This window comes from Pipistrellus hanaki, assembly GCF_964339955.1.
Source record: "Pipistrellus hanaki genome assembly, chromosome: 21".
Taxonomy (NCBI): Eukaryota; Metazoa; Chordata; class Mammalia; order Chiroptera; family Vespertilionidae; genus Pipistrellus; species Pipistrellus hanaki.
In genome coordinates this window covers 5,428,909-5,455,320 of record NC_140523.1, presented here as the reverse complement: position 1 = coordinate 5,455,320, position 26,412 = coordinate 5,428,909, and the positions used below count along the sequence as shown (strand labels likewise).

The 26,412-nt window shown below is 56.2% G+C and overlaps 1 protein-coding gene across 1 annotated transcript in view; it reads right to left on the bottom strand.

The window, feature by feature from the left end:
• SEMA4B (semaphorin 4B) overlaps positions 1-24,815 on the bottom strand; it is a gene marked incomplete at its 5' end in the record, with an annotated part of 44,849 nt that extends 20,034 nt beyond the window's left edge. The window contains 5 exon segments of the mRNA XM_084869061.1: positions 8,529-8,745; positions 24,463-24,480; positions 24,483-24,622; positions 24,625-24,766; positions 24,768-24,815. Coding sequence (XP_084725187.1) covers positions 8,529-8,745; positions 24,463-24,480; positions 24,483-24,622; positions 24,625-24,766; positions 24,768-24,815 — 565 coding nt within the window.
• Positions 24,816-26,412: the final 1,597 nt, after the last annotated feature.

Below are 26,412 nucleotides of genomic sequence, written 5' to 3'. Positions count from 1 at the left end.
CTGCCTCTACTCTGCGCCCCCACCCCCAAAACACCGATCACGCTGTCCTGGCTGGAGCCCCAGGGTGCAGATGGGAGTGTGACAGCTCAAGGCACTGCAGGGAGGCAGGAGAGGCCACAGGGACTGGGAGGCTCATGCCCGAGTCCTGACTTGAATCACCAACCAGCTGTGCAACCCTGGACAGGCGCCTGCCCTCTCTGTGCCAGGAAGACCCAATACCTGCAGCCCTGCTCCCAGGCTACAGAGTCACCAACAGCCATGCCCCAGCCATGCCCCCCACACCTCAACTGCCTTCCTTCCATGCTTGCTGCTAATGGGGTGGGCGCCCAGCTTTGCCAGGCCTTTAGATGGACTAACCACCTGGATTTTCTTTTTTTTCTTCTTCTTTTTTTAATATATTTTATTGATATTTTACAGAGAGGAAGAGAGAGGGATAGAGAGTTAGAAACATCGATGAGAGAGAATCATCGATCAGCTGCCTCTTGCACACCCCCTACTGGGGATGTGCCCGCAACCCAGGTACATGCCCCTTGACCGGAATCGAACCCGGGACCTCTCAGTCCGCAGACCGACGCTCTACGGCTGAGCCAAACCGGTTTCGGCAACCACCTGGATTTTCACAGAAAACTTCCCGAGTGTTAAATATCGGTGACCGCCGCAAGTTTTTCTAAAAACACTCGGAGGCCAAACAAAACACATCTGCAGCTGGCCCTGGCCCGCTGCCCCCGGGATGCCACGCCTACCGGAGAGTTTTGCATCCGCCCGCCATGCACCTCGACCCTGGCCAAGGCTGCTGGGCTGGTCCTATTTCCGACCGGGCAGCACCATCGGGGGCCTTGGCCGGATCTGTATCCCAACCAGCGTGTGACCTCCATAGAGCTCTTTGCCAGAGGGAAGCACATAGCTTATCCATTATTCAAAGCTGGGCTGGGTGCCTTTGCTGCCTTTTTTTAAAAAAAAAAAAAAATGTATTTTATTGATTTTTTTACAGAGAGGAATGGAGAGGGATAGAGTCAGAAACATCGATGCGAGGGAAACATCGACCAGCTGCCTCCTGCACACCCTCCACTGGGGATGTGCCCGCAACCAAGGTACATGCCCTTGGCCGGAATCGAACCCGGGACCCTTCAGTCCGCAGGCGGACGCTCTATCCACTGAGCCACACCGGTCTTGGCACCTTTGCTGTTTTTGGTAGATCTCACAGGTGATGGAAGGAATGGGGCTCTCATGGCAGGCAGCTGTGGCTCAAGGCTTGGCGCCCAACTTTTCTGGCTGGGTGACCATGGCAACGGGAATCGACTTCTCTGAGCCTCAGTTCCCTCCCCTGTGCAAGACGGAACAACGCCAACCCCTCCCCCCGCCCCACACCCAAGGGCAGCGCCTGGCACACATCTGTTGATTGAATGAATGACTGACAAGAGTCCTAAGTCCTAAGTGGGCCATCCTGGGGGGTTTCCTCTCCCTTGCGCAGGGGTCCTCAAACTTTTTAAAGTGGGGGCCAGATCACGGTCCCTCAGAGAGCTGGAGGGCCGGACTATATGAACTACTAATTCCTACTGTAACACCTCGGCTGCGCTCACTGCCCAAAAAACCTGGCGGGCCGGATCAGACTCCTCTGAGGGCCGCATGTGGCCCGCGGGGCCGTAGTTTGAAGACCCCTGCCGGGCCTTGCGGGTAGCGTCTGTCTCAGAGAATGGAGAAGCAGTAAGATGGGGAGCAAAAAAGAGGCGACGAGTTGGCTCATTTGCCCCCTCCCTGTTTCTTTTGTTTAATCCTCACCTGAGGATATTTTTTCCGTTGATTTTTAGAGAGAGTGGAAGGGAGAGGGAAAGACAGAGAGAAACATCGATGTGAGAGAAACACATCCATTGGTTGCCTCCTGCACGCGCCCTGACCAGGGCCAGGGCCGGGCAAGAGCCTGCAACTGAGGTTCATGCCCTTGACCGGAATCGAACTCAGGACACTTGGGTCCACCGGCTGATGCTCTACCCACTGAGCGACACCGGCTAGAGCCACTTGGCCCCCCTTTTAGAAATTCTGATAAAATTAGGTCTCTGTCTCCTGTCCCCACCGAGACCCCCTCGCCAGAGAACACCCCCCCACACACACACTCCAAACCCCATGACGCCATCAGGATGGGCTTCTCAGAGGACCCACAAGTGCAGACCTGAGAGGTCCCAGGGAGACCGGGTGGAGCAAGATGTCTTTGACAAAAATACGTCCCATCTCTGAACCTCAGCTGTCTGATCTGTAAAATGGGGGTAACTGCACCTACCATGCAGGTGGGTACAGGACAACTAAATAAAGCCTGGGACCCCCGAAGCTCTATACCTGTTACCCGCCTTCTCCCTTCTCCCGGTGGCTCAAGAGTGACCAAGGAGCCCGGCCAATGTGGCTCAGGGATTGGTTGTCGACCTACCCACCAAAAGGTCACGGTTCGATTCCCGGTCATGCCCGGATGTGGGCTCCATCCCTAGTCGGGGGTCCTGCAGGAGGCAGCCAACTGATGAGTGATTCACTCTCCTCATTGATGTTTCTCTCTCTCTCCCTCTCCCTTCCTCTCTGAAATCAATACAGACATATTTTCAAAAAGTAGAAAAAGAGGGACCAGGGAGAGGATACAGGGTTAGGAGCAGAGAAAAGGCTTGTTGCGCCGATAGCGATTTGGCTCAGTGGCTAGAGCGTTGGCCTGCAGACTGAAGGGTCCCGGGTTCGATTCCGGTCAAGGGCACGTACCTTGGTTGCGGGCACATCCCCAGTGGGGGGGGTGCAAGAAGCAGCTGATCGATGTTTCTCTCTCATCGACGTTTCTAGCTCTCTATCTCTCTCCCTTTCTCTCTGAAAAAATCAATAAAATTAAAAAAAAAATCATGTGCTGATTGTATTATTAATATATTACATTTGCAAAAAAAAAAATTATCAAAGAAAAGACTTGGGAAAGGTAGGAGATGGCATGACGGTGCCTCAGGTACATGTCCCAAGACGGCCGCCTCTGAGTAAGCCGCTCTCAGCCTGTGCACAGGATAGCGAGCCAGGACGGGGAGGTCAGAACACGAGGAGGTGGGGGCAGGGGCCAGCTGGGGCCAGCCTGGACCACCTGGACCTCAGGAGTCTTATGTTCTGTTTGCTCCTCTCCCTCCTCATCCCCCATGGGAAGGATCATATCAGAGAGCCCTGTCCACCCATCCTGAATATCCATGGGGATGGTGGTGGTGGGGGGGTGGGGACAAAGAGGGCACAGGCCCTAAGAAGGTGAAACAGGAAGGAGTGATTGACAACACGACCCCACCCCACCTTGCCTCCAGGCCCCGGGGGCCACCCGCCTCTCTAAGTCTGGAGGAGGAGCGAGCAGGTGTGCCCCCAAAATTGTGCAAGCTCGGAGCTCACAGGCATGTCCACACCCAGCTGAGCGTGGGTCACGCAGAGGGCAGAGTGGAGCCGCAAGGGGCAGGGAGGAGGGCGGTGCAGCCCAGCCCCCGGCAGAGGAGGAGGCATTTGGAAGAGCTGAACAGGGAGCACCTGGACAGGGGACCAGCCCAGGGGTCAGCAAACTCATCAGTCCACAGAGCCAAGTATCAACAGCAATTGACATTTCTTTGGAGAGCCAACTTTTTTTAAACTTCAACTTCTCCTAACGCCACTTCTTCAGAACAGCCTCGCCCAGGCCGTGGTATGCTGTGGAAGAGCCACCCTCAAGGGGCCAAAGAGCCGCAGGTGGCTCACGAGCCGCGGTTTGCCGACCACGGGACTAAATGAAGCATCATCATCTCTGCTTGTCCCCCAGGGCCACGGTGAGGAAGTCTGAGCCACTTCCTGCCCGGCTGGCGGCCTTGACACCTTGCAGGGGGCCTGGACCCAGCCGGGCTCAGACAGTGTCTACCCAATGAATGCAACCACCTCGCCAGGCTGGAAATTCCCACCAAGGGGAGCTGGGGCCGCTGCCTATATATAAATATATGTGTGTGTGTGTGTGTGTGTGTGTGTGTGTGTGTGTATTACTGATTTCAGAGAGTAAGGAAGAGCGAGAGAGAGCGAGAGAGAGAGAGAGAGAGAGAGAGAGAGACAGAGAGAGAGAGAGAGAGAGAGAGAGAGAGAGAGAGAGAGAGAGAGAGAGAAACATCGATGATGAGAGAGAATCACCAATCGGCTGCCTCCTGCATGCTGGGGATGGAGCCCACAACCCGGGCACGTGCCCTTGACTGGAATCGAACCAGAGACCCTTCAGTCCGCAGGCCGACGCTCTAGCCACTGAGCCACACCAGCCAGGGCTTTTACTTGTGACGCCGCCCGTGCCAGACTTCACATCCATTAACCCCGTGAAGGTTCCTGTTACGATTCCCATCTCACCAGTGAAAAGGGGCCTAGAGGCGGCGGCGGGAGCTCACCGGGCTGTGGTGGCTCAGTGGTTGAGCATTGACCTAGGCACCAGGAGGCCACGGTTCGATTCCCGGTCAGGGCACCTGCCTGGGTGGTGTGCTCAGTTCCCGATCGGGCAGGAGGCAGCCGATCAAGGATTCTCTCTCTTGCCCTCTTCCTCTTAAAAATCAATAAAAATATATTTTAAAAAAAGAAAAGAAAAGAAGGGCTAGCTAGTCTTCAACGCCAGGCCAGCAGCACCCACACTTGTGGCTCCGTCCATGCGGCTTCCCTGGAGGAAAGCAAGTCACCACCCAGAACAAGACCTCAAAAGCGGCCTGGCCTGGCTGGTGTGGCTCAGTGGTTGAGCGTCGACCTATGAACCAGGAGGCCCTGATTTGATTCCCAGTCAGTGCAGGGTTGTGGGCTCGATCCCCAGTGTGGGGCGTGCAGGAGGCAGCCAATCAATGACTCTCTCTCAACATTGACGTTCCTCTCTCTCTCTCTCTCTCTTTCTCTCTCTCTCCGCCCCCCTTTCTAAAATTTAAAAACAAAACAAAAACAGCCTGTACTGCTGCGGGCTTCTCACAGCAGACTGACCCTGGGTGCCCACTCCGGGGTCAGAGGCCAAGTGGCTGATTCAGGCCCCATTCTCTGGGCTCAATGGGGTTTTGTTCCGATCTGGTTTGGAAACACGGAGTCCGAGGCTTCCCGGGCAGGCACTCCGGGGCAGGGTGAGAATGAACAGCTCCTTTTAGCTGCCCAAATAAGGGGACCCATTAAGACTCCCCTGGGCCACTGGAGCCGGGTTTCGTTTCTCCCCTCGCGGCCGGCTCACACTCCCCGGCCCTCCTTTCCACTCGGCGTCTCTCCTGCTCCGGACGCAGCGGCCCCCTGGGTCCCGCCGCGCCGCCACGCCACCCAGCTGCCAACCCAGCGGAACCCAAATCCCACGCGCGTCTCCAAAGCGCCTCTCCCAGAGACCGGCCACGTCCTCGGAGGGCCCCCCAGGCCCCTCTCCCCATCCTGGCCATGAGCATGCAACCCCCGCTCCTGGCGGCCCCAGGAATCTGATGGACAGTCATGAGGGTCCCATGGAAAGGACGCTCCAAGTTAGGGGTTTATGTCAAACCACAGACACAGCCTGCTGTGTCCAGGCATCCAGGCCTTTGGGGGGGAGCAGGATTGGGGGGAGGAGGGGTCAGGAGGGGAGAGCAGATGGCAGGGAAGCGGGCGTGGGCTCTAGCTCCATGCCTGCCTTCCTCCCTGTTCTGAGAGGCAGGTGCCCAGGGGCCTGCTGCCCGGTGTCCCATGGTCACCATGGTCCTGCCCAGGACGGGCGGGCTGCCAGGAACACCTAACGAGCCCCCAGGGGTGAGGCAGGAAGCCTGGCCAGTCCCAGGAGAATTCCCCTCGGGGGCAACCAGCCCTGCAGGACACGCCGCACACAGACAGACGGGAGGGGGAGGGGGCGGGTGGCCAGGGCCAGGAGGAAGCCCGGGGGGGGAGAGGGGGGGCACTCCGGGCAGTGGTGCGGCTCAGTAAAGCGTGAGTGCGTGCTCAGCTCACAAGGTCAGGTGCCAGGAGGCCGCTGACCTCTGCCAGGCTTGGCGGGACCAGAACAAGGAGTCCCCTCTGGGCTGACCCAGGCTCAGGGACACGGGGGAGGGTCTCCTCTCCAGGAGTCACAGCTCCGAGGGCAGAATCTGGGCTGCATTTCGACCTCTCAGCGGTGCCCCCCCCCCCCCCAAATGTGTCATCTCGGGGGTCCTCACAGTCCTCCCAGGGTTAGGATTTTTCATTTTTTTATTTTTTATTTTATTGATTTTTTTACAGAGAGGAAGGGAGAGAGAGAGAGAGAGAGTTAGAAACATTGATGAGAGAGAGTCATTGATCAGCTGCCTCTTGCACACCCCCTACTGGGGATGTGCCCGCAACCAAGGTACATGCCCTTGACCGGAATCGAACCCGGGACCTTTCAGTCCCCAAGCTGACGCTCTATCCATTGAGCCAAACCGGTCCAGGCCCAGGCTTAGGATTTTTAACATGATTTGTGTGTGTGTGTGGGGGGGGGGGGGGGGTTAATCGTCACTCAAGGATATGTTTCCACTGATTTTTAGAGCGAGTGGAAGGGAGAGAGAGAGAGAGAGAGAGGGAGAGAAACATTGATGTGAGAGACACATAGCAACTGGTGGCCTCCCACAAGCACCCTGGCCAGGAACTGAGCCTGCAACTGAGGTCTGTGCCCCTTGGTTGGCATGCCTCCGACTGGAATGGAACTCGGGACCCTTCAGTCCTCCGGCCGAGGCTCTGTCCAGGAGCGACAGCAGCTGGAGCTGCCATGAATCTGAGAGCGACACAGACACGCTGACCACAGCGCCGAGTGCCCTGGGCAGGTGGTGCCTGAGGCAGCCGTACTGCGGCCTGGCGGTGGTCACGGGGCTGAGGGAGTGGCCAGGTCTCGGAGCCCTGTGGGGAAATCACCCCCAAGTACCCCAGCTGCTCTCAGATAAAGCAGATGCTCTCGGGTCCTTCTCCCGGCTCCCCAACTCAGGGACCCCCCCCTCCTGCGTGGTCCCCCGTGGAGCTCCAGAGCCGGTCACAGATGACCTGGGACCTCTGACATGTCCCTGGGGCCATCCGTACATGCAGTGCCTTTGAGCATCAGTCCCCACCGCCTCTCACCTGCTCCCAAAGCCAAGCAGAAGGGAGAAATGGCCCGGCTCTGGATACGCGTGCACCCTCACTTACCAAGCCGGAGCTCCCAAGGGGCTGCGGTGCAACCACAGGCCAGCAGCGCCCCACCCCGGGCAGAATCGCTCCAGATCTGCAGGACGTGCCAGGCTGGAGTGCCAGGCCGGAGTCGGTGCCCAACACAACAGCAATGACAGCGAGCACTCCCTGTCCGCTTCCTGGTGCCAAGCCCCGTCCTGAGGACTTTTCAGATGCAAACGGGACGGCACTCCTCACCGCCCTGTTCTCCCATTTCACAGATGAGGAAATCGAGGCCCGGGGAGGCTAGGCGGCCTGTGCGAGGTCACGCGGCTCCTACGCGAGGCTGGTTTGCAGCCAGGCCACCTTCCCGGCACTCCCGGGCCCCGTTTCAAGCTGGGGTGACTCGGGGCCACGAGAGCTGATCCGAGTGCTGATTCTGCGCCTCTTTTCCTTCTGCCAGGGGGATCGCTCTTAGGGGTGGGGATGCTATACGCACAGGAAGCCTGTCGCCCGGAATGTGACGGGGTCCTTTATTCTAACTCACGCAGTGTGACAACCAGCGAGGGAAAGGGCTCGGAATAAAACAACACCTATAGACGCAATGCCCACGAAATACACCTGGTTTCACCAGCTCTCCCGGACGAGGCAGCTGTGACCGGGGGAGTATTTTTGCAGGCCAGGGACCCGGGGCTTGGGGAGGAGGGGCTGAGTTGCCTGGTTGTAGAAATGGGCTTAGCATCCTAGTGCCTCTGGCTTCAAAGAGAAATCGGAGCAGCAAGCAACCAGGATGAGGGGAGGGGGGCAGGGTGTAAGGAGAGGGGAGAGCAGAGGGCTGCAAAGGGAGGAGGCCACAGAAGCAGCTGTGAGCTCCAGGGGAGAGAAACCGGTCCAGGAGGATGGTCCTCCTGGCGCACCCAGAGTGCCCCCCTCCCTCGTACGACCCCTCCCAGGTCCTGGGGGAATCCCACCGCGACCATTAAGGTGAAGGATGATGGGGCGCCGGCCCTTCCTTCGGTGACTTGGGCTGGAATAACCAAACCCCAGTGTTTACGGCCGCCAGCACAGCCCCCTCCCTCCACCCCGCGCTGCCCTGGGGGCGGCACCGCGGCTGGCTCTGGTCAGCATCAAAGACAAGCAGATGCGCAGGCGGAGCGGCGGGCAGCCAGCAACAGGGGTTGGGGGTTGGGGTGTCACCGCCGAAAGGGGACCCTGAAGAGGCAGCAGGGGGTCTCGGATCCCCCCTCGCATTGAAAGAATGGAAGAAAGGAGCCCGCGGCCCCCACAGCTCTCCCCTCTCCCGCCCGCCCCCACCGCGCGCGGCGCTTTCAAAGGAGGAGGAGGAGGGGTCCTCGCGAGCCCCACGTCTCCAACGCGCCCCCTGCCCTCCTTTGTCACAGCGCCGTCCGCACGAGGCGCTGGGGCCGCCTCCCCGCCCCGGGCCCGCGCCCCGCACTCACCCAGCGGCAGGCTGATGCGGGGGACGAGCGCCCAGGTCGCGGGCGGCGGGAGCAGCAGCGGCGGGAGGAGCAGCAGCAGCAGCGGCGGCGGGAGCAGCGGCGGCGGCCGGGTCCCCGGGGCCATCACGGCGCGCGCGGCTCCGACTGCAACGGCGTCCTCCGGGCTCGGGCTCAGGTGGTTCCACTGGACGCGCGGGCGGCCGCCCCGCCCCCGGACCTGGGGGGGTGGCGGGGGGAGGTTGGGGTGCGAGTCACGTGGCCTCCGGGAGCGCGCCCCTCCGACCCCCGCCGCGCGGTCCCGCTGGCCTGGCTCCCGGAGGAAAGCTCTCCCGGGATCGCGGGGCGGAGGGCGGCGCCGGAGGAGGAAGTGGACGCCGTCCGTCCTGCCTCTCCCAGCTCCGCTCCCGATCCCCGCCCTCCGCCCCTTCCCCCTTCCCGCTTCCTGGGCGCTGCGGCCGGCCTCGGGGGCGCCGGCTGGGGGCGCGCCTGGAGAGGCCGCGTGCGTCCGGGGATCCCCCCGCTCTCCCCGGACACCGAGGCGGCTGGAGCGGGGGGCGCGCAGGGAAGCGGGGGTCACCGATCCCCGCCCCCCACCCACCCCCAGACCCTCCGACCGCCGCCCCGGCCCCTTCCGGCGGCTCCGAGACCCTCGGCGGCGAGCGGGAGGTTTGAGGGAAACCTGTGGATCATCTCTCCATGGGGCGCCCCGTGAGGGTCTGGCCAGGGTCTTGCCCCCCCCCCCTTTTTTTTTTAAATATATTTTATTGATTTTGTAGAGAGAGGAATAGAGAGTTAGAAACATTGATGAGAGAGGATCATCGATCAGCTTCCTCCTGCACACCCCCACCGGGGATGAGCCTGCAACCAAGGTACATGCCCCTGACCGGAATCGAACCTGGGACCCTTCAGTCCGCAGGTCGCCGCTCTATCCACTGAGCCACACCGGTTTCGGTGGTCTTGCCCCTTTAGTCCTTCTCCCCCCGCCAATGGTCCTGGCACCCACTTGTCCGAGACCGAATCCACGCGGCCGAGCTGGTGTGGACGCCGGGGCTAGTTGCTTCTATTTTAAAATATATATATATATATTTTTATTGATTTTACAGAGAGGAAGAGAGAGGGATAGAGAGTTAGAAACATCATTGAGAGAGAATCATGGGTCAGCTGCCTCCTGCTCACCCCCCACTGGGGATGTGCCCGCAACCAAGGTACATGCCCTTGACCGGAATCGAACCCGGGACCTTTCAGTCCGCAGGCCGACGCTCCATCCACTGAGCTAAACCGGTTTTGGCGGCTAGTTGCTTCTGAAATCAATTTCTAATTTCTGCTCGGATCCGTCCCCCTGAGGTCCTGGCTGCACCCACACCACTCAGGCCGGTGCCCTGCGGCAGGGGCGGGGGGTGTCCGCGCTTAGGATTCTGCCCACACGCAGCCAGGACGCGGGTGGGAGGAGCGGTGCAAGATTAATGTACGTGGGATAATAGGATTGAAGACACAGCCAAGGAGGGGAGACCTTCGCCACACACCTGCACGCAGCCAGGCAGGAGACAGGACCCCCTGAAGCAGGAGGGATCGGGAGGCACCCCACTTAGAAGAGGCACAATCCACCCCCACCCCCACCCTCACCCCCTTTCCTGGTTCCTAACACCCCCAGCATGGAATAACCTGCATCCCTAAATAAGTCCCAAAACCAATGCAATGGCTCCCTCTCAACATTAAAAAAAAGAAGAAGAAGAAGAAAGAAAAGAAAGAAATACACACAACAGAACGTATCAAACTGCAAAGATCATAAAAAGGAAGGGGGAAAAAAAAAAGGAAAATAATGTCCTGGCCGGTGTGGCTCAATGGATAGAGCGTCGGCCTGCGGACTGAAGGGTCCCAAGTTCGATTCCGGTCAAGGGCATGGACCTTGGTTGCGGGCACATCCCCAGTTGGGGTGTGCAGGAGGCAGCTGGTCGGTGTTTCTCTCTCATCGATGTTTCTAACTCTCCCTCTCCGTTCCTCTCTGTAAAATTAAATAAATAAATAAATAAATTTTTTTTTTTTTTAAAGGAAAAGGCATGCCCTGGCTGAGTTGGCTCAGTGGATAGAACACTGACTTGCGGAGGAGAGAATCGAACGAAAGTGTCCTGGGTTCGATTCCAGTCAAGAGAACATACCAGGCTCTCCCCGGAAGCAACCAATCGATGTGTCTCTGTCACATGGGTGTTCCTCTCTGTCTTTCCCTCTCTCATCCGCTCTCCCTAAAAAATCAATGGGAAAATACGCTCGGGTGAGGATTAACAAAAAAAGAAGAAGAAGAAGAAGAAGTAACATTTGGGAAACGGTTCAACTTTTCCTACGAGCGCCCAGGACCACGGTCAGATGTAATTCTCCCTGGATGCCCCTTGAAAGCAGCCCGTCATTTCCATGGCAGTGGGAACAGCGGCCCAGGAATGAGCTGCCATCCTGGGAAAGTTTCCCCTCACCCCCGGGCCAAGAGGAGCGTCCTCGGAGCCAACACCTTTTGCTCTCACCCCACCCCCAGGGCCGCCGCGTCCTGGGCCACAGGGCGGCTGTCAGGCTGGGTACCGCCATCACGTGGTCCCCGCTGTCCTCTCTTACGGCCGAGCTTCCCACGTCCCATGACATCTGCATCTTTACCATCCCCACACCCATCTATGGGCAAGGGCCAGGCGACAGGGCCCCCAAGGACAAAACAACAAAAAAGAAAAAGAAAAAGAAAAGAAACTACACACAAAAATAAAAAAGAAAGGGTCTCTTCCACTTGGCATGGTTCAGTGGTTGAGCGCCAACCTATGAACCAAGAGGTTACGGTTCCATTCCCTGTCTGGGCACATGCCTGGGTTGTGGGCTCGATCCCCAGGGTGGGGCGTGCAGGAGGCAGCCGATCCATGATTCTCTCTCATCATTGGTGCTCCGATCCCTCTCTCCCTCTCTCTTCCTCCCTGAAATCGATAAAAATATATTTAAGCCAAAAACGGTTTGGCTCAGTGGATAGAGCATGGGCCTGCGGACTGAAGGGTCCCAGGTTCGATTCCTGTCAAGGGCATGTACCTTGGTTGCGGGCACATCCCTAGAGGGGGGTGTGCAGGAGGCAGCTGATGGATGTTTCTCTCTCATCGATGTTTCTAGCTCTCTATCCCTTTCCCTTCCTCTCTGTAAAAAAAAACAATAAAATATATATATATTTTTAAAAATAAAAGAAAATAAGGAAATCTCAGCATTGGACACAGAATTGCACTTCTAGCGCAGCCAGGCCTTGGACACCACCTCTATCAGTGCCATCCATCCACCCACCTGCAGCCAATGATGCCCAGCCCTCCGGCTCCACCCCAGGACCTTTGCCCTGGCTACTTCCTCTTCCTGGAGTCTTGTCTCCCAATAGCCACCACGTTGGGTCCCTTCCTCCAAGCTCAAAGATCACTTTTTTTTAATGCTAGGGCATCTGTGTGTGTTCTTTTATTGTTGATAAAGAGGAAGAGAGAGAGAGAAACATCAATGATGACGGAGAACCATTGATCGGCTGCTTCCTGTACACCCCCTACTGAGGATGGAGCCCACAACCCAGGCATGTGCCCTTGACTGGGAATCGAACCGTGACCTCCTGGTTTCATAGGTTGATACTCAAACCACTGAGCTACACCGGCCAGGCAAAGATCACCTTCTTGAAGAATTCACACTTCCCCCAATATTCCCCTTACCCTGAGGTTGCTTTTCTTTCTTTTTTTTTTTTCTTTCAAGGCACTCCTCAACTAATAACATTCTACTGTAGATGATTTGCTTCTTTGTGGTGGTTTTTCTTTTTTCTTTTTTTAAAAATATATTTTATTGATTTTTTTACAGAGAGGAAAAGAGAGGGACAGAGAGTTAGAAACATTGATGAGAATCATCGATCAGCTGCCTCCTGCACACACCCTGCTGGGGATGTGTCTGCAACCAAGGTACATGCCCTTAACTGGAATCGAACCTGGGACCTTTCAGTCGCAAGCCGACACTCTATCCACTGAGCCACACCGGTTTCGGCTGTGGTTTTTCTTGATTGCCTGCCCCTCTCCGTCCCCAAAATAATGACTGAGAAGGGCAGGGATTTTTGCTTATCTGCTTGGTAGTTATCCCAAGCCGCCAAAACAGTGCCTGGCAGGTAACAGGCCCTCAAAGAGTGTTGGCTGAATGAATGAATGAATGAATGATGCAACTTAAGGATCATAGATGCTGCTGGCACCCATCCACCAACAAAGCTATATCACCTTTGGTCCAATAGAGTTTCTCCCAAACATGAAATGATGCAATGTCTTTCTTCAGCCAAAGCACAGCTCTTCCTACTGACCTCTCTCTTTTTTTTTAATAATATATTTTATTGATTTTTTTACAGAGAGGAAGGGAGAGAGTTAGAAACATCAGCTGCCTCCTGCACACCCCCTACTGGGGACATGCCCGCAACCAAGGTACATGCCCTCGACCGGAATCGAACCTGGGACCTTTCAGTCCGCAGACCGACGCTCTATCCACTGAGCCAAACCGGTTTCGGCCCTACTGACCTCTTTTAAAGCTATTAGTCCTGGTCCAGATTTCATCCTATGGAGGTCATTCTGAATATCTACTCTATTACGACACATTCTGCTTTTCCTCCCAGTTTTCCGTCATTTTTAAACTTGATAAGCATTCTTATGCCTTTAATTCAAGTCTCTGATAAGAATACGAGGCGAGCCCTAGCCGGTGTGGCTCAGTGGATAGAGAGCCGGCCCGCGCGCAGACTGAAAGGTCCCAGGTTCGATTCCAGTCAAGGGCATGTACCTGGGTTACAGGCTCCTCCCTGGACCGGGCCCTGGTCGGGGCTGGTGTAGGAGGCAACCAATCACTGCCTTTTCATCTCTCTTCCACTCTCTCTAAAAATCAATGGAAAAATATCTTCAGGTGAGGATAAAAAACAAAGAATATTGGATCAGCACACCTAGCACCCAGTTCTTGGTTTCTAACTCTCTCTTTCCAATAAAAGGTACCAGGTCTGTGGAGAAATGAAAGAGAAAGCAAAAGGTAAGCCAGGGATATTCTGTTGGGCCAGAAAGCAAGGAAGTTAAAGACTAATGGGATTATATCAAAAGGACATATGGGGTCAGCTTGTTGACCCAACTTGGGACAAGTTGCGTATCCAAACCAATGAGGAAATAATGGATTCTAATGCATGAAATGAAAAGCAATCCATCCGTCCACGCATTCAGAGAAACACCGAGGGAGGGAAGGGGCAGAAAGGAAGCTTTCTTGGACAGAAATAAGCCAGGCAATAAATGTAGAAGAAATGATAGAATTGGAAAATCTAGATTCAAGCAAGGAGCACCACTGGCTGGCTGCTCAGCCACTGGTGGAAGGTTGTTGGGAAATTGTATTAACAAGATCTCAAAGCCTGTCCCTGCAGTGATTAACAAAGAGGAATTATACCTCTAAGGGAGGGCTTTGGCTTTATCTATCTATCTATCTATTATTATTGATTTTTTACAGAGAAGGGAAAGGGATAGAGAGTTAGAAACATCGATGAGAGAGAATCATCGATCAGCTGCATCCTACACGCCCCCCCCACTGGGGATGTGCCCACAACCAAGGTACATGCCCTTGACCGGAATCAAACCCGGGACCCCTCAGTCCACAGGCCAATGCTCTATCCACTGAGCCACACCAGCCAGGGCGCCTTTCACTATCCTAGCCAAGCAATTTAAGTCAGCATCACCAGATCTTTGCCGGGTACCTCAGTACCTGTTACAGCATCGTCAGCTATGCCAAGGTTCAGGTGCCAGCCCAGCGAGGGCACATACAAGACTCAACCAGTGAATGCGTAAGTGAGTGGAATAAACCCAGGCGTGTGCCCTGGACCCTTCAGTCCGCAGGCCAGCGCTCTCCACGGAGCCAGACCGGCTAGGGCTGGCTACTGCATTTCCTTCTTCCACCTTCTGCTTACGGCTGTCACCCAGGCACTGGCTAGTAGGGGTGTCGAACTCAATCAGAGAAGGGGCCAAAATCTAAAATCCAGCCTAAATCGCGGGCCGAATGGTTTACTAAACAGTCATAAACTGACAATGTCATAAACTGACAGCGGAGTGCAGTGATGACAGCGCGGTGCGGGCCACATTGCAAGGCCTGGCGGGCTGGATTTGGCCCGCGGGCCTTGTGTTTGACACATGTGGCTGAATCTCAGCAGCAGGTACCCACTTAAAGGGCAACAAGGCTGGTCGGCCTTCGTGGCTGCCATGCTTATCCCTGAGGAGGAGAGGCAGGGGCTGAGGGGGCCTCGCTGGTGGTTAATTTTATCCCACTCATGGCTGCTCAGATGCTCTAGGACTGTGGTCGGCAAACTCATTAGTCCGCAGAGCCAAATATCAACAGGACCACGATTGAAATGTCTTTGGAGAGCCACATGTTTTAAACTTAAACTAGATAGGTAGGTACGTTGTTATGAACTTAATTAGGGTACATGGTATTTTGTGGAAGAGCCACACTCAAGGGGCCAAAGAGCCGCATGTGGCTCTTGAGCCACAATTTGCCGACCACTGCTCTAGAAGTATAGTATGTCCTTTAAAAAAATTTTAAACATATATATTTTTTATTGACTTTAGAGAGGAAGGAGGAGAGAGAGAGAGAGAGAGAGAGAGAGAGAGAGAAACATCAATGATGAGAGAGAACCATTGACCAGCTGCCTCCTGCACGCCCCCCACTGGGGATCAAGCCCAGAACCCAGGAATGTGCCCTGACTGGGAATCGAACCGTGATCCCCTAGTTCAGTGGTCGGCCAACTCATTAGTCAACAGCGTAGGCAAACTGTGGCTCAAGAGCCACACGTGGCTCTCGAGCCGCAGTTTGCCGACCACTGCCCTAGTTCACTCACCCACTTACCCATACCGGTGGGGTCCAAGTATGTCTTATGCCAAGTGGGTGGCAAAGCCCCTGAGGACAGTGACGGGTCTTCCGTCTTCAAAAGCCAAGGACAACACTTGGGGACAAAATGAGGGAGCCAGCGGTGGGCCTGGAGCCGAGCCCCCACTGGCGGCCTCTGCCTCTGTGAGCTCCATGCACCGTCTTCCCTTCCTGTGCCAACTGGTCCTCCCCCAAGCTGGGAAAACACAGGAGGATGGCGACAGAAAAAAGCCCCTCCATTCAAGCTGACTTCCTGTAGGCCAGAGCGGTTCCCAAGCCAACACGGCATCTCCCGCTCCCCTTTGCCCCTCTTGGACCGGGGCGAGACTTTCTCAGCCAGGACGTCCGTGATGTGGATAAAGAGCTCAAGGGACGGCTTGGAGAGAGAGGACAGAGAGAGATGGAGAGCCGAAACCGGTGTGGCTCAGCGGATAGAGCGTCGGCCTGTGGGCTGAAAGGTCCCAGGTTCGATTCCGGTCAAAGGCATGTACCTTGGTTGCAGACACATCCCCTGATGGGGGGGGGTGCAGGAGGCGGCTGATCGATGTTTCTCTCTCATCGATGTTTCCAGCTCTCTATCCCTCTCCCTTCCTCTCTGTGAAAAAAATCGATAAAATATATTTTAAAAAAGAAAAAGAAAAGAAAAAAAGAAAGAGATGGAGAGAAAAGCAGTACTGCCTCTGTGCGCCCCCCCTCTTGCCCCCCGACGGCAAGATGGAGTTGTCATTAAGCCTGTGCCTCCTGCTCCATCCACACACCCGCAGCCTTGCCTTCCTCCCCTCCTCCCCCTCCCCTGTCTCTCCCAGGCACCCAGACACACGTGTAAGGACTACAATGTGAGAATGAGCCCTCGCCGGTGTGGCTCAGTGGACAGAACATAGGCCTGTGAACTGAAGGGTCCTGGGTACCATTCTGGTCAAGGGCACACGCCCGGGTTGCAGGCTTGATCCCCAGTGTGCGGGCGTGCAGGAGGCAGCCGATCAATGATTCTCTCGTTGTGATGTTTCTATCTCTCTCTCTCTCCCTCTCCCTTCCTCTTGGAAACCAATAAACACATTGAAAAGCCCTAGCCAGTTTGGCTCCGTGGATAGAGCATTGGTTTGAGAACCAGAGGGTCCTGGGTTCGAGTCTGGTCAACGGCATGTGCCTCGGTTGCGGACGCCTCCCGGGATTGGGCCCTGGATGGGGCTCATGCAGGAGGAAACCAATCAATGTGTTTCTCTTTCTTTCCCTCTCTCTTATACTGTCCCTAAAAAATCAATGGAAAAGTATCTTCAGATGAGGAGGAAGGAAAGAAGGAAGGAAGGAAGGAAGGAAGGAAGGAAGGAAGGAAGGAAGGAAGGAAGGAAAGAAGGAAGGAAGGAAGGAGCAGTGTAGTGCCCCAGCCAGTAAGACAAAGTCATCATCAAGTTTGGTCCTCCTGCTCCATCCACACTCCCTCAGCCTCGCCTTCCTCCCCATCCTCACCCTCCTCCCGCCTCTCTCAGGCACACAGACACAATGTAAGGACTGAAATGCCAGCACGAGAGGCCAAAGGTGCGTAGGCATACATACCAAAAGCCAAACCAAGCTTGCCTATGGTGGGAGAGGCGAGACCAGGGGGCTGATGCCTTGCTGGCAAACAAGGAAATCCCTCAGCATATTCTATCTCTTGGGCTGGGTACTGTTTTCCCAAGTGTGTACCAATGTTAAAATGCTCCGTGCTGTACGCTTCGGATGCGTGCATTTTCCTGTATGTGCATGTATGCCTCCTACCTGTTATCATGGGAAAAAAATTTAAAAGGCAAAAAGGTAAACAAACAAAAAACATACCCCACCTGTAGGATCAGGTAGAAGAAAATTAAAAAATGAGAAGAGCCATAGAAAAGGGAGAAAGACTACAAGAGCCCTGACTGATGTGGCTCAGTGGATAGAGCACATGTGTCAAACACAAGGCCCGCGGGCCAAATCCAGCCCGCCAGGCCTTGCAATGTGCCCCGCACCGCGCTGTCATCACTGCACTCCGCTGTCAGTTTATGACATTGTCAGTTTATGACTGTTCAGTAAACCATTCGGCCCGCGATTTAGGCTGGATTTTAGATTTTGGCCCCTTCTCTGATTGAGTTCGACACCCCTAGGATAGAGCGTCGGCCTGCAGACTCAAGGGTCCCAGGTTCGATTCCGGTCAAGGGCATGTGCCTTGGTTGCGGGCACATTCCCAGTAGGGGGTGTGCAAGAGGCAGCTGATAGATATTTCTCTCTCATCCATGTTTCTCTCTATCCCTCTCCCTTCCTCTTTGTAAAAAACGAATAAAATATATTTTAAAAATGAAAAACAAGTGCTGGGGTTTTTTGTTGTTGTTTTGTTTTTCTTTTTGTTTTTTATAAAAGAAAGGCTACCAAGAGAAAGAGAAAATGAAAGGGAATCAGGGGGAAATGAAAGGGTTAAAAACACAAGGCGCCCAGCCGGCTGTCATGGTTCAGTGGTTGAGCCATCGAACCAGGAGGTCACGGTTCAGTTCCTGGTCAGGGCACACGCCCGGGTTGTGGGCTTGATCCCCAGCGGGGAGGGGGCGTGAGAGAGGCAGCCCATCCATGATTCTCTCTCATCACGGATGTTTCTCTCTCTCTCTCTCCCTCTCTCCCCTCCTCTCTGAAATCTAAAGAACCCCTGCCCTCTGCCTCGCTAACCTGCTCCGCACACAGGAGAGGGGCCGTGAACACAGGCCCCGGGCAAGGGCGATCAGTACTCACTGACCTCTGCCCAGGTGGAGGCCAGCCACATGCTTGGCCATGGATGGCCTCTGCCAGGTGGTCCCCGGGGCCTGGCCCGCTGCCCCTGTTCCCACCCAGGGCAGCTGGCTCTGCCGCTCCCTCAGCTCTGCCCTGAAAGTCACCGCCTTGTTTGCTGGCCGTGGGGGAGGGGCCTCCTGCACAGCCCAGTGGAGCTTGAACCCAAAGGTCCCACCCACCCCCCATCTGAGGCGGTGCCCCGGGTTCTGGTTGGCAGGCTCACCCTGGCGTGGGCCCAGCCCCCTGGGGCCTTGGCTCCCTGCCTGCCAGGGTCCCCTAGAAGCCTGAGCCTTCGTCTTAAGTCAACCTGCCCCTGCAGCTCCCCGCCCTGCCCTGGCGGGTGTCTCCTCCCCAGGGGCTGGGTACATGCTGATAAGGAAGCTGGCACTCTCCGTGTGTGCTTTTAAACCAGCCAATGGCTTCCAGATCCTGGTGGCTGGCAGCCGCCCCGGGGCAGTGCCCTCCGCAAGCAGAGGGCATTGCCAGGCCAGCACCAGCACGGCCTCACGCCCCACTGGCAGCTGCTCACCGGGTCTGGCAATGCGCCTGCACGGCCCCATCTCTGCTCCCCCCGAATTGTGTGAAACTGTGTGACTCCCCTGCACGGAGTCCCCGTGTTTCCTGCTCTGGGAAGCGGTAGAATCCAGGGCTCAGGCACCCTGGTTCTTCCATCAGAGGGAGAGGCTCAAGCCCTAGCCGGTTTGGCTCAGGGGCTAGAGCCTCGGGGCCTGTGGACTGAAGGGTCCCGGGTTCGATTCTGGTCAAGGGCACGTGCTCAGGTTGCAGGCTCAATCCCCAGTGTGGGGCGTGCAGGAGGTAGCCGATCCATGATCGTCTCTCATCATGGATGTATCTTTCTCCTCTCTCTCTCTCTCTCTCCCTCTCTCTGTCTCTCTCTCTGTCTCTCTCTCTCTCTTTCTCTCTCTATCTATCTATCTCTATCTCTCCCTTTCCCTTCCTCTCTGAAATCAATCTATACTAATAAAAGGGCAATATGCTAATTAGACCAGATAGACTGGATGTCTTCCAGACAAAGCCATGGTGGCAGGTGCTGAAGCAGAGGTGGGGTTAGTGGCGATCAGGCAGGCAGGCAGAGTGGTTGAGGGGCAATCAGGCCATCAGGGGTGAGTGGTTAGGGGCGATCAGACCGGCAGAGGAGAGCCGTTAGGGGCAATCAGGCAGGCAGGCAGGCAGGTGAGTGATTAGGAGCCAGTGGTCCGAGGTTGCGAGAGGGATGTGGGACATCCCCCAAGGGGTCCCGGATTGGAGAGGGTGCCGGCAGGGCTGAGGGACCTACTCCCCCTCACCCCAACCCCTTGCACAAATTTCAAGCACCGGGACTCTAGTAAAAATATATTTTAAAAAAGAAAAAAAAAAAGGAGAAGTTCGGGACCATCGGTACTTTATGGACTGGGAGCAAAAGCCACACACTGTCTGAACCACAGCTTCCTCTTCTGAAGGTGGGAACGCCACGGGAGAGCCGCTATGAGCGCACGGAAAGACACTGTCACGTGGCGGGCGGATGCTCCTCGGACAGAGCCACGCCATGAGGTTACCAGATCCCTCCGCACCCCCCTCCCTCACTTCGGTGCCCAGCCCCGAGGACCCTCCTTCTGGGTCCAGCTGCCTCCTGCTTGCCACCCTCGTGCTGAGGCTGCAACTCTCGCCGGGAGATGAACCAGCCCGCCCAGCTCAGGCCCAGGTGTGCCTGCAAGCGGGCCTGTTGGGGCCTGAGCCGGCCGCTCCCTGGGAGGGGATCTCCCGCCCCACGGGGCTGTGGTGCCAGCAGCAGGGTTCAACCTGCCCCTGCCCTGACAGGGTACAACACGCAGCTGCCCCTGCCACCCCCCTGCCCCCAAGCCTGCCTGTGGCCCCAAGCCTGCCGCTCCCCTGGGGGCCAGCAGAGCCTGGGCCCCTGGTCCTGCTGATGCTCGGCACCTGTCCCCCTGAAGGGGCAACCATCACTGCTTAGTGACTCTCTTTGTCCCGAAACCACCACCGCCATTCGCAGGAGAGAGGTGGGTGCTCCAGGCCAGGGGAGGGTGGGGGCAAGAGTGTAAGGGCCTGGGAGAGAGATCTGGCTTCCAGGCTGGCTTATGGGACACGAGGCCCCTCCTCCATTCCTAGGATCCCGATGCCCTCCCCATTTCCCCACCCCGTTCTTCCTCCTTAAGCCCGTCTCTGAGGCCCCAGCCCTGGCCAGGAAGGTCCCCTCCTTCATGCTGCTGCCTCAGTTCCTTCATTATAGTCCGTAACGGGCCAGCAGAGCAGCGCCCCTGAACCCTTGGGTGGACTTCGGGGAGCTGGGAACTGAACCCCGAGAGTGATATGCTGTTTAGTGAGAGGGGTCATAGAGGGACCATCTGATTTCAAAAGGATCATTGTTGCCCAAACCGGTTTGGCTCAGTGGATAGAGCGTCGGCCTGCGGACTAAAGGGTCCCGGGTTCGATTCCGGTCAAGGGCATGTACCTTGGTTGCGGGCGCATCCCCAGTGGGGAATGTGCAGGAGGCAGCTGATCGATGATTCTCTCTCATCGATGTTTCTGACTCTCTGTCCCTCTCCCTTCCTCTCTGTAAAAAGATCAATAAAATATATTAAAAAAAAAAAAAAAAGAAAGAAAAAAAAAAAAAAGAAGAAGAAAGAAAGAACTTGCTAAGCTTACATAAGTGCTGGCACCAGAACCCACATAGACACTCTACCGAGAGTTGGGATCTCAACCTGGGTTTCGTCTCCAGTTCTAACCATGCTCATCTCCTCCCTCCCTTCTTCCCATCCTCCCCTTCCTCTTTCATTCACCCCAGGAGGATTGCTGGTGTTCTTGCTGCCTCCTAGGAATTGCTGACATTGAAGGAGACGGACAGGATTGCCGCCTTCACAGAGCTTACACTTCAAAAGGATCCCGAGCCGGTGTGGCTCAGTGGATAGCGCGTCGGCCTGTGGACTGAAGGGTCCCGGGCTCGATTCCAGTCAAGGGCACATGCCTGGGTTGCTGACTTGATCCTCAGTGTGGGGCGTGCAGGAGGCAGCCGGTCCATGATTCCCTCTCATCGTTGATGTTTCTGTCTCTCTCTCCCTCTCCCTGTCTCTCTGAAGTCAACAAGAGGATATTTAAAAGGATCCCTTAGGCTCCTTTTTCCAGAGAACACCAGTTCTCGCCTCATTTTCTTGGAGGCCTCATTCATTCCTGCCTCCAGCACAGGTAGGGGCCAGGGCCCACCTGGCAGAGTTCCAGCTGTGCCCCAGGCCTCCCGGGCCTAGTGCTGTTTCCAGCCCATTTCCGGAGTCCGGCTCCCTCTGCACTCCGCTCAGATTTCCACTAAGCACTCATTATGCTGCAGGGAGATGCTCATTTGCACGTCACAGCCCTCTCTCCCCATCTCTCCCACAAGCTCCCTGAGCGCACACACCCCACTGGGCCAGCCTGCCTGGAGTTTCCATTCATCTATTGATTTTTATATATTTTTTTATTGATTCCACAGAGGAAGAGAGTGAGAGAGAGGAATAGAAACATCCATGATGAACGAGAATCATGGATCGGCTGGCTGCCTCCTGCATGCCCCCCCCCCCCTGGGGATGTGCCCGCAACCCCGGGCATGTGCCCTGACCAGGAATCGAACCTGGGACCCTTCAGTCCGCAGGCCGATGCTCTATCCACTGAGCAACACCAGCCAGGGCCTGACTGGGGTTTCTCATCTCCGGCCTCCAAGCGCTGAGCTTGCAAACAGCAGGCGCCCCATAAATGCTCTAGCTGACTGTCTCCGATTCCGGCCAAGTGGTTCATTCTAGCATTCCTTCCGGCGGCGGCGAGACCTCTTTTCCCACCTTCCTCTTTTCCTTTTCAAAGGCAAACGCACCGCACTGAGGTGGTGGGAAGTCCCACTTCCTCGCTGCAGGGCAGCCAAAGCGTTTCTCATTCATACTGTCTCAGCGGGGGTTTTCTGGCTTCAGAAGAGAAGGTGTTTTGGGGGCGCTGGGGCATGCTGGGCCCCCCAGGATTTCCGGAGGGCACTCCTCTAAGAGCTGCATGAAAGCAAAGCCCCCGGCACGGGATCTTCACCGGAGAGGGAGGGCCCTCTCAGTCTGAGCTCCCCACCCCTCACCCCCCTCCAGCCTCATCTCATCTTCATTTCACCCGAGGCTCCAGCCTCCTTCTCTCATCCTTATTTCGCCTGTTGCCAATATCCTGTTTTTATTTATTTTTTTTAAATCATTTAAAAATATATTTTGTTGATTTTTTTACAGAGAGGAAGGGAGAGGGATAGAGAGCTAGAAACATCGATGAGAGACAATCATCCACCAGCTGCCTCCTGCACACCCCCTGCCGGGGATGTGACCACAACCAAGGTACATGCCCTTGACCGGAATGGAACCTGGGACCCTCCAGTCCACAGGCTGAAGCTCTATCCACTGAGCCAAACCGGTTTTGGCCTGTCTTTATTTTTTAAAAATTTGTTATTTGTTGATTTTAATATATATATGTTATTGATTTCAGAGAGGAAGGGAAAGGGAGAGAGAGACAGAAACATCAATGGAGAGAGAATCATTGGTCGGTTTCTCCCCCCCCGCCCAGGGATGGAGCGGGCTACCCAGGCATGTGCCCTTGACCGGAATTGAACCTGCAGGCTTGGCGCTCTAACCACTAAGCCAAACCAGCTGGGGCGCTCTAACCACTGAGCCAAACCAGCCCGTATTTAGATCACCAGTCACCCAGAGCTTGAGCCCCAGGCCACAAGGAGACAAAGCACCGATTCCCCTGAGTGTCAGTAAGAATGATCATCAGAGGAAACAACCACACCTGGGAGTCAGGAGACAAGTTCAAATCCTGACCTTCCCAACTCACTGTGAAGTCATTCCCCCCCCCCCCCGGGTCCCCTTTCCCTATGACGGCATGGGGACCCTTCAGTCCGCAGGCCGATGCTCTATTCACTGAGCCACACCAGCCAGGGCCCAGAGGGATTCCTAAGTCTCTTCCAGTTCTATAGCATCCATTGGGGGGATTTTAATTGTGCATTTCCCTGTCTTTTTATTTTTTTTTATTTTTTTTTAAAAATATATTTTATTGATTTTGTGCAGAGAGGAAGGGAGAGAGATAGAGAGTTAGAAACATCGATGAGAGAGAGTCATCGATCAGCTGCCTCTTGCACACCCCCTACTGGGGATATGCCCGCAACCAAGGTATATGCCCTTGACCGGAATCAAACCTGAGACCCTTCAGTCTACAGGCCGACGCTCTATCCACTGAGCCAAACCGGTTTCAGCTTCCCTGATGAGAGAGAATCATTGACCGGCTGTCTCCTGCACACCCCTACTGGGGATCGAACCCACAACCCAGCCATGTACCCTTGATCAGAATCGAACCTGGGACCCTTCAGCCCGCAGGCCGGCACTCTTGACATATGTGTACCCCTTCTATAATTTTCGTAACGCTGAGGACCCCTCGTACTCATGAGAACGTAGAATTAGGTGCAGCTAAGCACGGTGCAGTGCATATCCCCACCAAACTCCGGTGCAACGCGTACCCCCACCAAACTCTTCCCGCACCCCAGGGGGTCCGCGGACCACACTTTGGGAAACACTGGGGACTGAGCCAAACTGGCTAGGGCCGCTTCCCTGTCTTTAGGGCACTGGAGCCTTACAGGAAATTCTCTGATCTGGGGGTCAAAGGGCAGACTCACTTTGGAGGTGAGGAAATGGGTGAGGAGGCTGATGGCTCCTGAGGGACCGGGGATGGCTCCTGAGTCCTGTTGCCAGACCACCCTGGCTCCAGGTGGGGCCCTCAGAGCCCCCTCTTTTCCAGGATCCTAACTTCCTTTCCCTCCTGACCCCTAATCCACCTGTCACTCGGAGAGAAGCGGCGCTGCCTGCAAGCCTAGCTCAGAGGTCACACCCAGGACGATTTCAAGGAGAGTCCCAGGACTTGCCCGGGTTCCAGACCATTTCCCTGCAGAGCCAGGAGCCCCGGCTCTGGGTTCCAGTGTGGAGTAGGGGTTGTGGCGTGGGACAGGCTGAAGGGATCGGGCGCGGAGGCCCAGCTGGCAGGGAGAGTGCCGGCCCAGGCTCTTGCGCTGCCCTGGCAACAGGCTCCCTCGGGGGCGGGGGCACCAGAGGCCGCAGGTGGCGGCCACTTGGGGAGACCAGACCCAGAGGCGGGAAATGGGGGCGGGCAATGGGGGCGGGCAGTCTCATCAGCCTCACCCCGGCCCGCCCCCTCCCATCCAGGCCTCGGCTCCCGCCCACCCTGTCCCCTTTGCGCCTACCTGAGCGTCCTGCCCAACCAACGCGCGACCACCGGGACCACCGGCCACAACGGAAGACCCTCCTCTGCGGCGCGCCCCCTCTTTCTCGGGGTCTCCGGACTCCTCCCCGCGGCCACGCTAGCCCCGAAGCCCTCCCTGGGGGACCCGGAGTGTCCCTGCGAGCACCCTGGCCCTGGCACAGCCTCCCCGGAAACGCAGGGCTGCTGCCAAGCTCCGCCCCGCCTCGCCCGTGTTTACGGGAATCGCCGGGAGGCTCCAGCAGCGGCCCCCCTTTTCCCCCACCACCACCGCCCCCAACTACCACCCGCCTCAGGGCGTGGACAGCCACTCCGGACTGGCTGCTCTCCGCCCATTCCCCCCTCCGGATCTGCACCCAGGACAGCTCTGCGGGCCTGCAAAGTGCAAAGGCTTAAGGGGTGTTGTGTGGGGCTGCGCCCTCCCGCCCTGACCCAGGGGAGGGTGTCCCTAGCTGGGATCTTAGGACTACTGCCACCTGACTGGCTGTGTGACCTAGGGCGAGCTCCTTAACCTCTCTGAGCCCGCAGATCCTCTGCACAGCGGGTCTCCGGACAGCTGGGACCTCACAGGTTGCAATTACGCAGGCACACACCCTGCACGCGGCCAGCTCTCCAAAGCGCAGCGCTGTTGGCGGGGGAGGCAAGTGAGAGCCGGGAGCCACCCTGCACGAAACCACCCACATCTCTGCCCGCCCAGGTTGGGCTGCTGGCCGCGTCCGGCTCAGCCTAGGCCCGGGCAGCCGGGACAGTGAAACTGAACGGTTAGGAACATCTAGCATTTATCTAGTGGCCTCAGTGCGTCCCTCCCTCCCCGGCACTCGAGTCCCGGCTCTGCTATCTTCCAGGAAAGGCACAGCCACTCTCAGGGCGGGTCCTGAAACAACGAGTTCTGGGTGTGTAGGTGGCTGAGCTGGTCCAGCGGCTGGAGGAACCGGAGGCCACAGGCCGGCATCTCTCCCCAGGCAGCGGTGGGCCCTGGCCTGTTTGGCTCAGTGGATAGAGTATTGGCCTGTGGACTGAGGGGTCCCGGGTTCGATTCCGGTCAGGGGCACATGCCCACATTGTGGGCTTGATCCCCAGTGGGGGGTGTGCGGGAGGCAGCCGATCAATGACTTAAATATATTTTATTGATTTTTTACAGAGAGGAAGAGAGATAGAGAGTTAGAAACATCAATTAGCTGCCTCCTGCACGCCCCCCTCCCCCCCGCCCCACTGGGGATGTGCCCGCAACCAAGGTACATGCTCTTGACAGGATCGAACCTGGGACCTTTCAGTTCACAGGCCGGCCCTCTATCCATTGAGCCAAACTGGTTTCAGCAAGAATATATTATTAAAAAAAAAAAATAGAGGTGATTTTATTTTTATTTTTAAAATATATTTGTATTGACTTCAGAGAGGAAGGGAGAGTGAGAGAGAAACATCGATGATGAGAGGGAATCACTGATCCGCTGCCTCCTGCCCCCCACACTCTGGGGAATCACGCCTGAGAGCAGACATATGCTGGGACCAGGAACTGAATGAACCCTGACGTCTTGGTTCATAGGTTGACGCTCAACCACTGAGCCACGCCTGTCCGGCAAAGCGGTGATTTTATTGCCTGTCTACCAAAGTGAACACATATTTACTACAAGAAGCTTGGAAAACAGAAAAGCAATACAAATAACGATTACCCATAATTTCACCCTCCCGGGAGACCACCAGTGTTAGTATTTTCTAAATCTTTTTAAAAGATAAAATGGCCGAAACCGGTTTGGCTCAGCGGTAGAGCGTCGGTCTGTGGACTGAAGGGTCCCGGGTTCGATTCCGGTCAAGGGCATGTACATTGGTTGTGGGCGCATCCCCAGTGGGGGGGGTGCAAGAGGCAGCTGGTTGATGTTTTTCTCTCATCGACTTTTCTGGCTCTCTATCTCTCTCCCTTCCTCTCTGTAAGAAA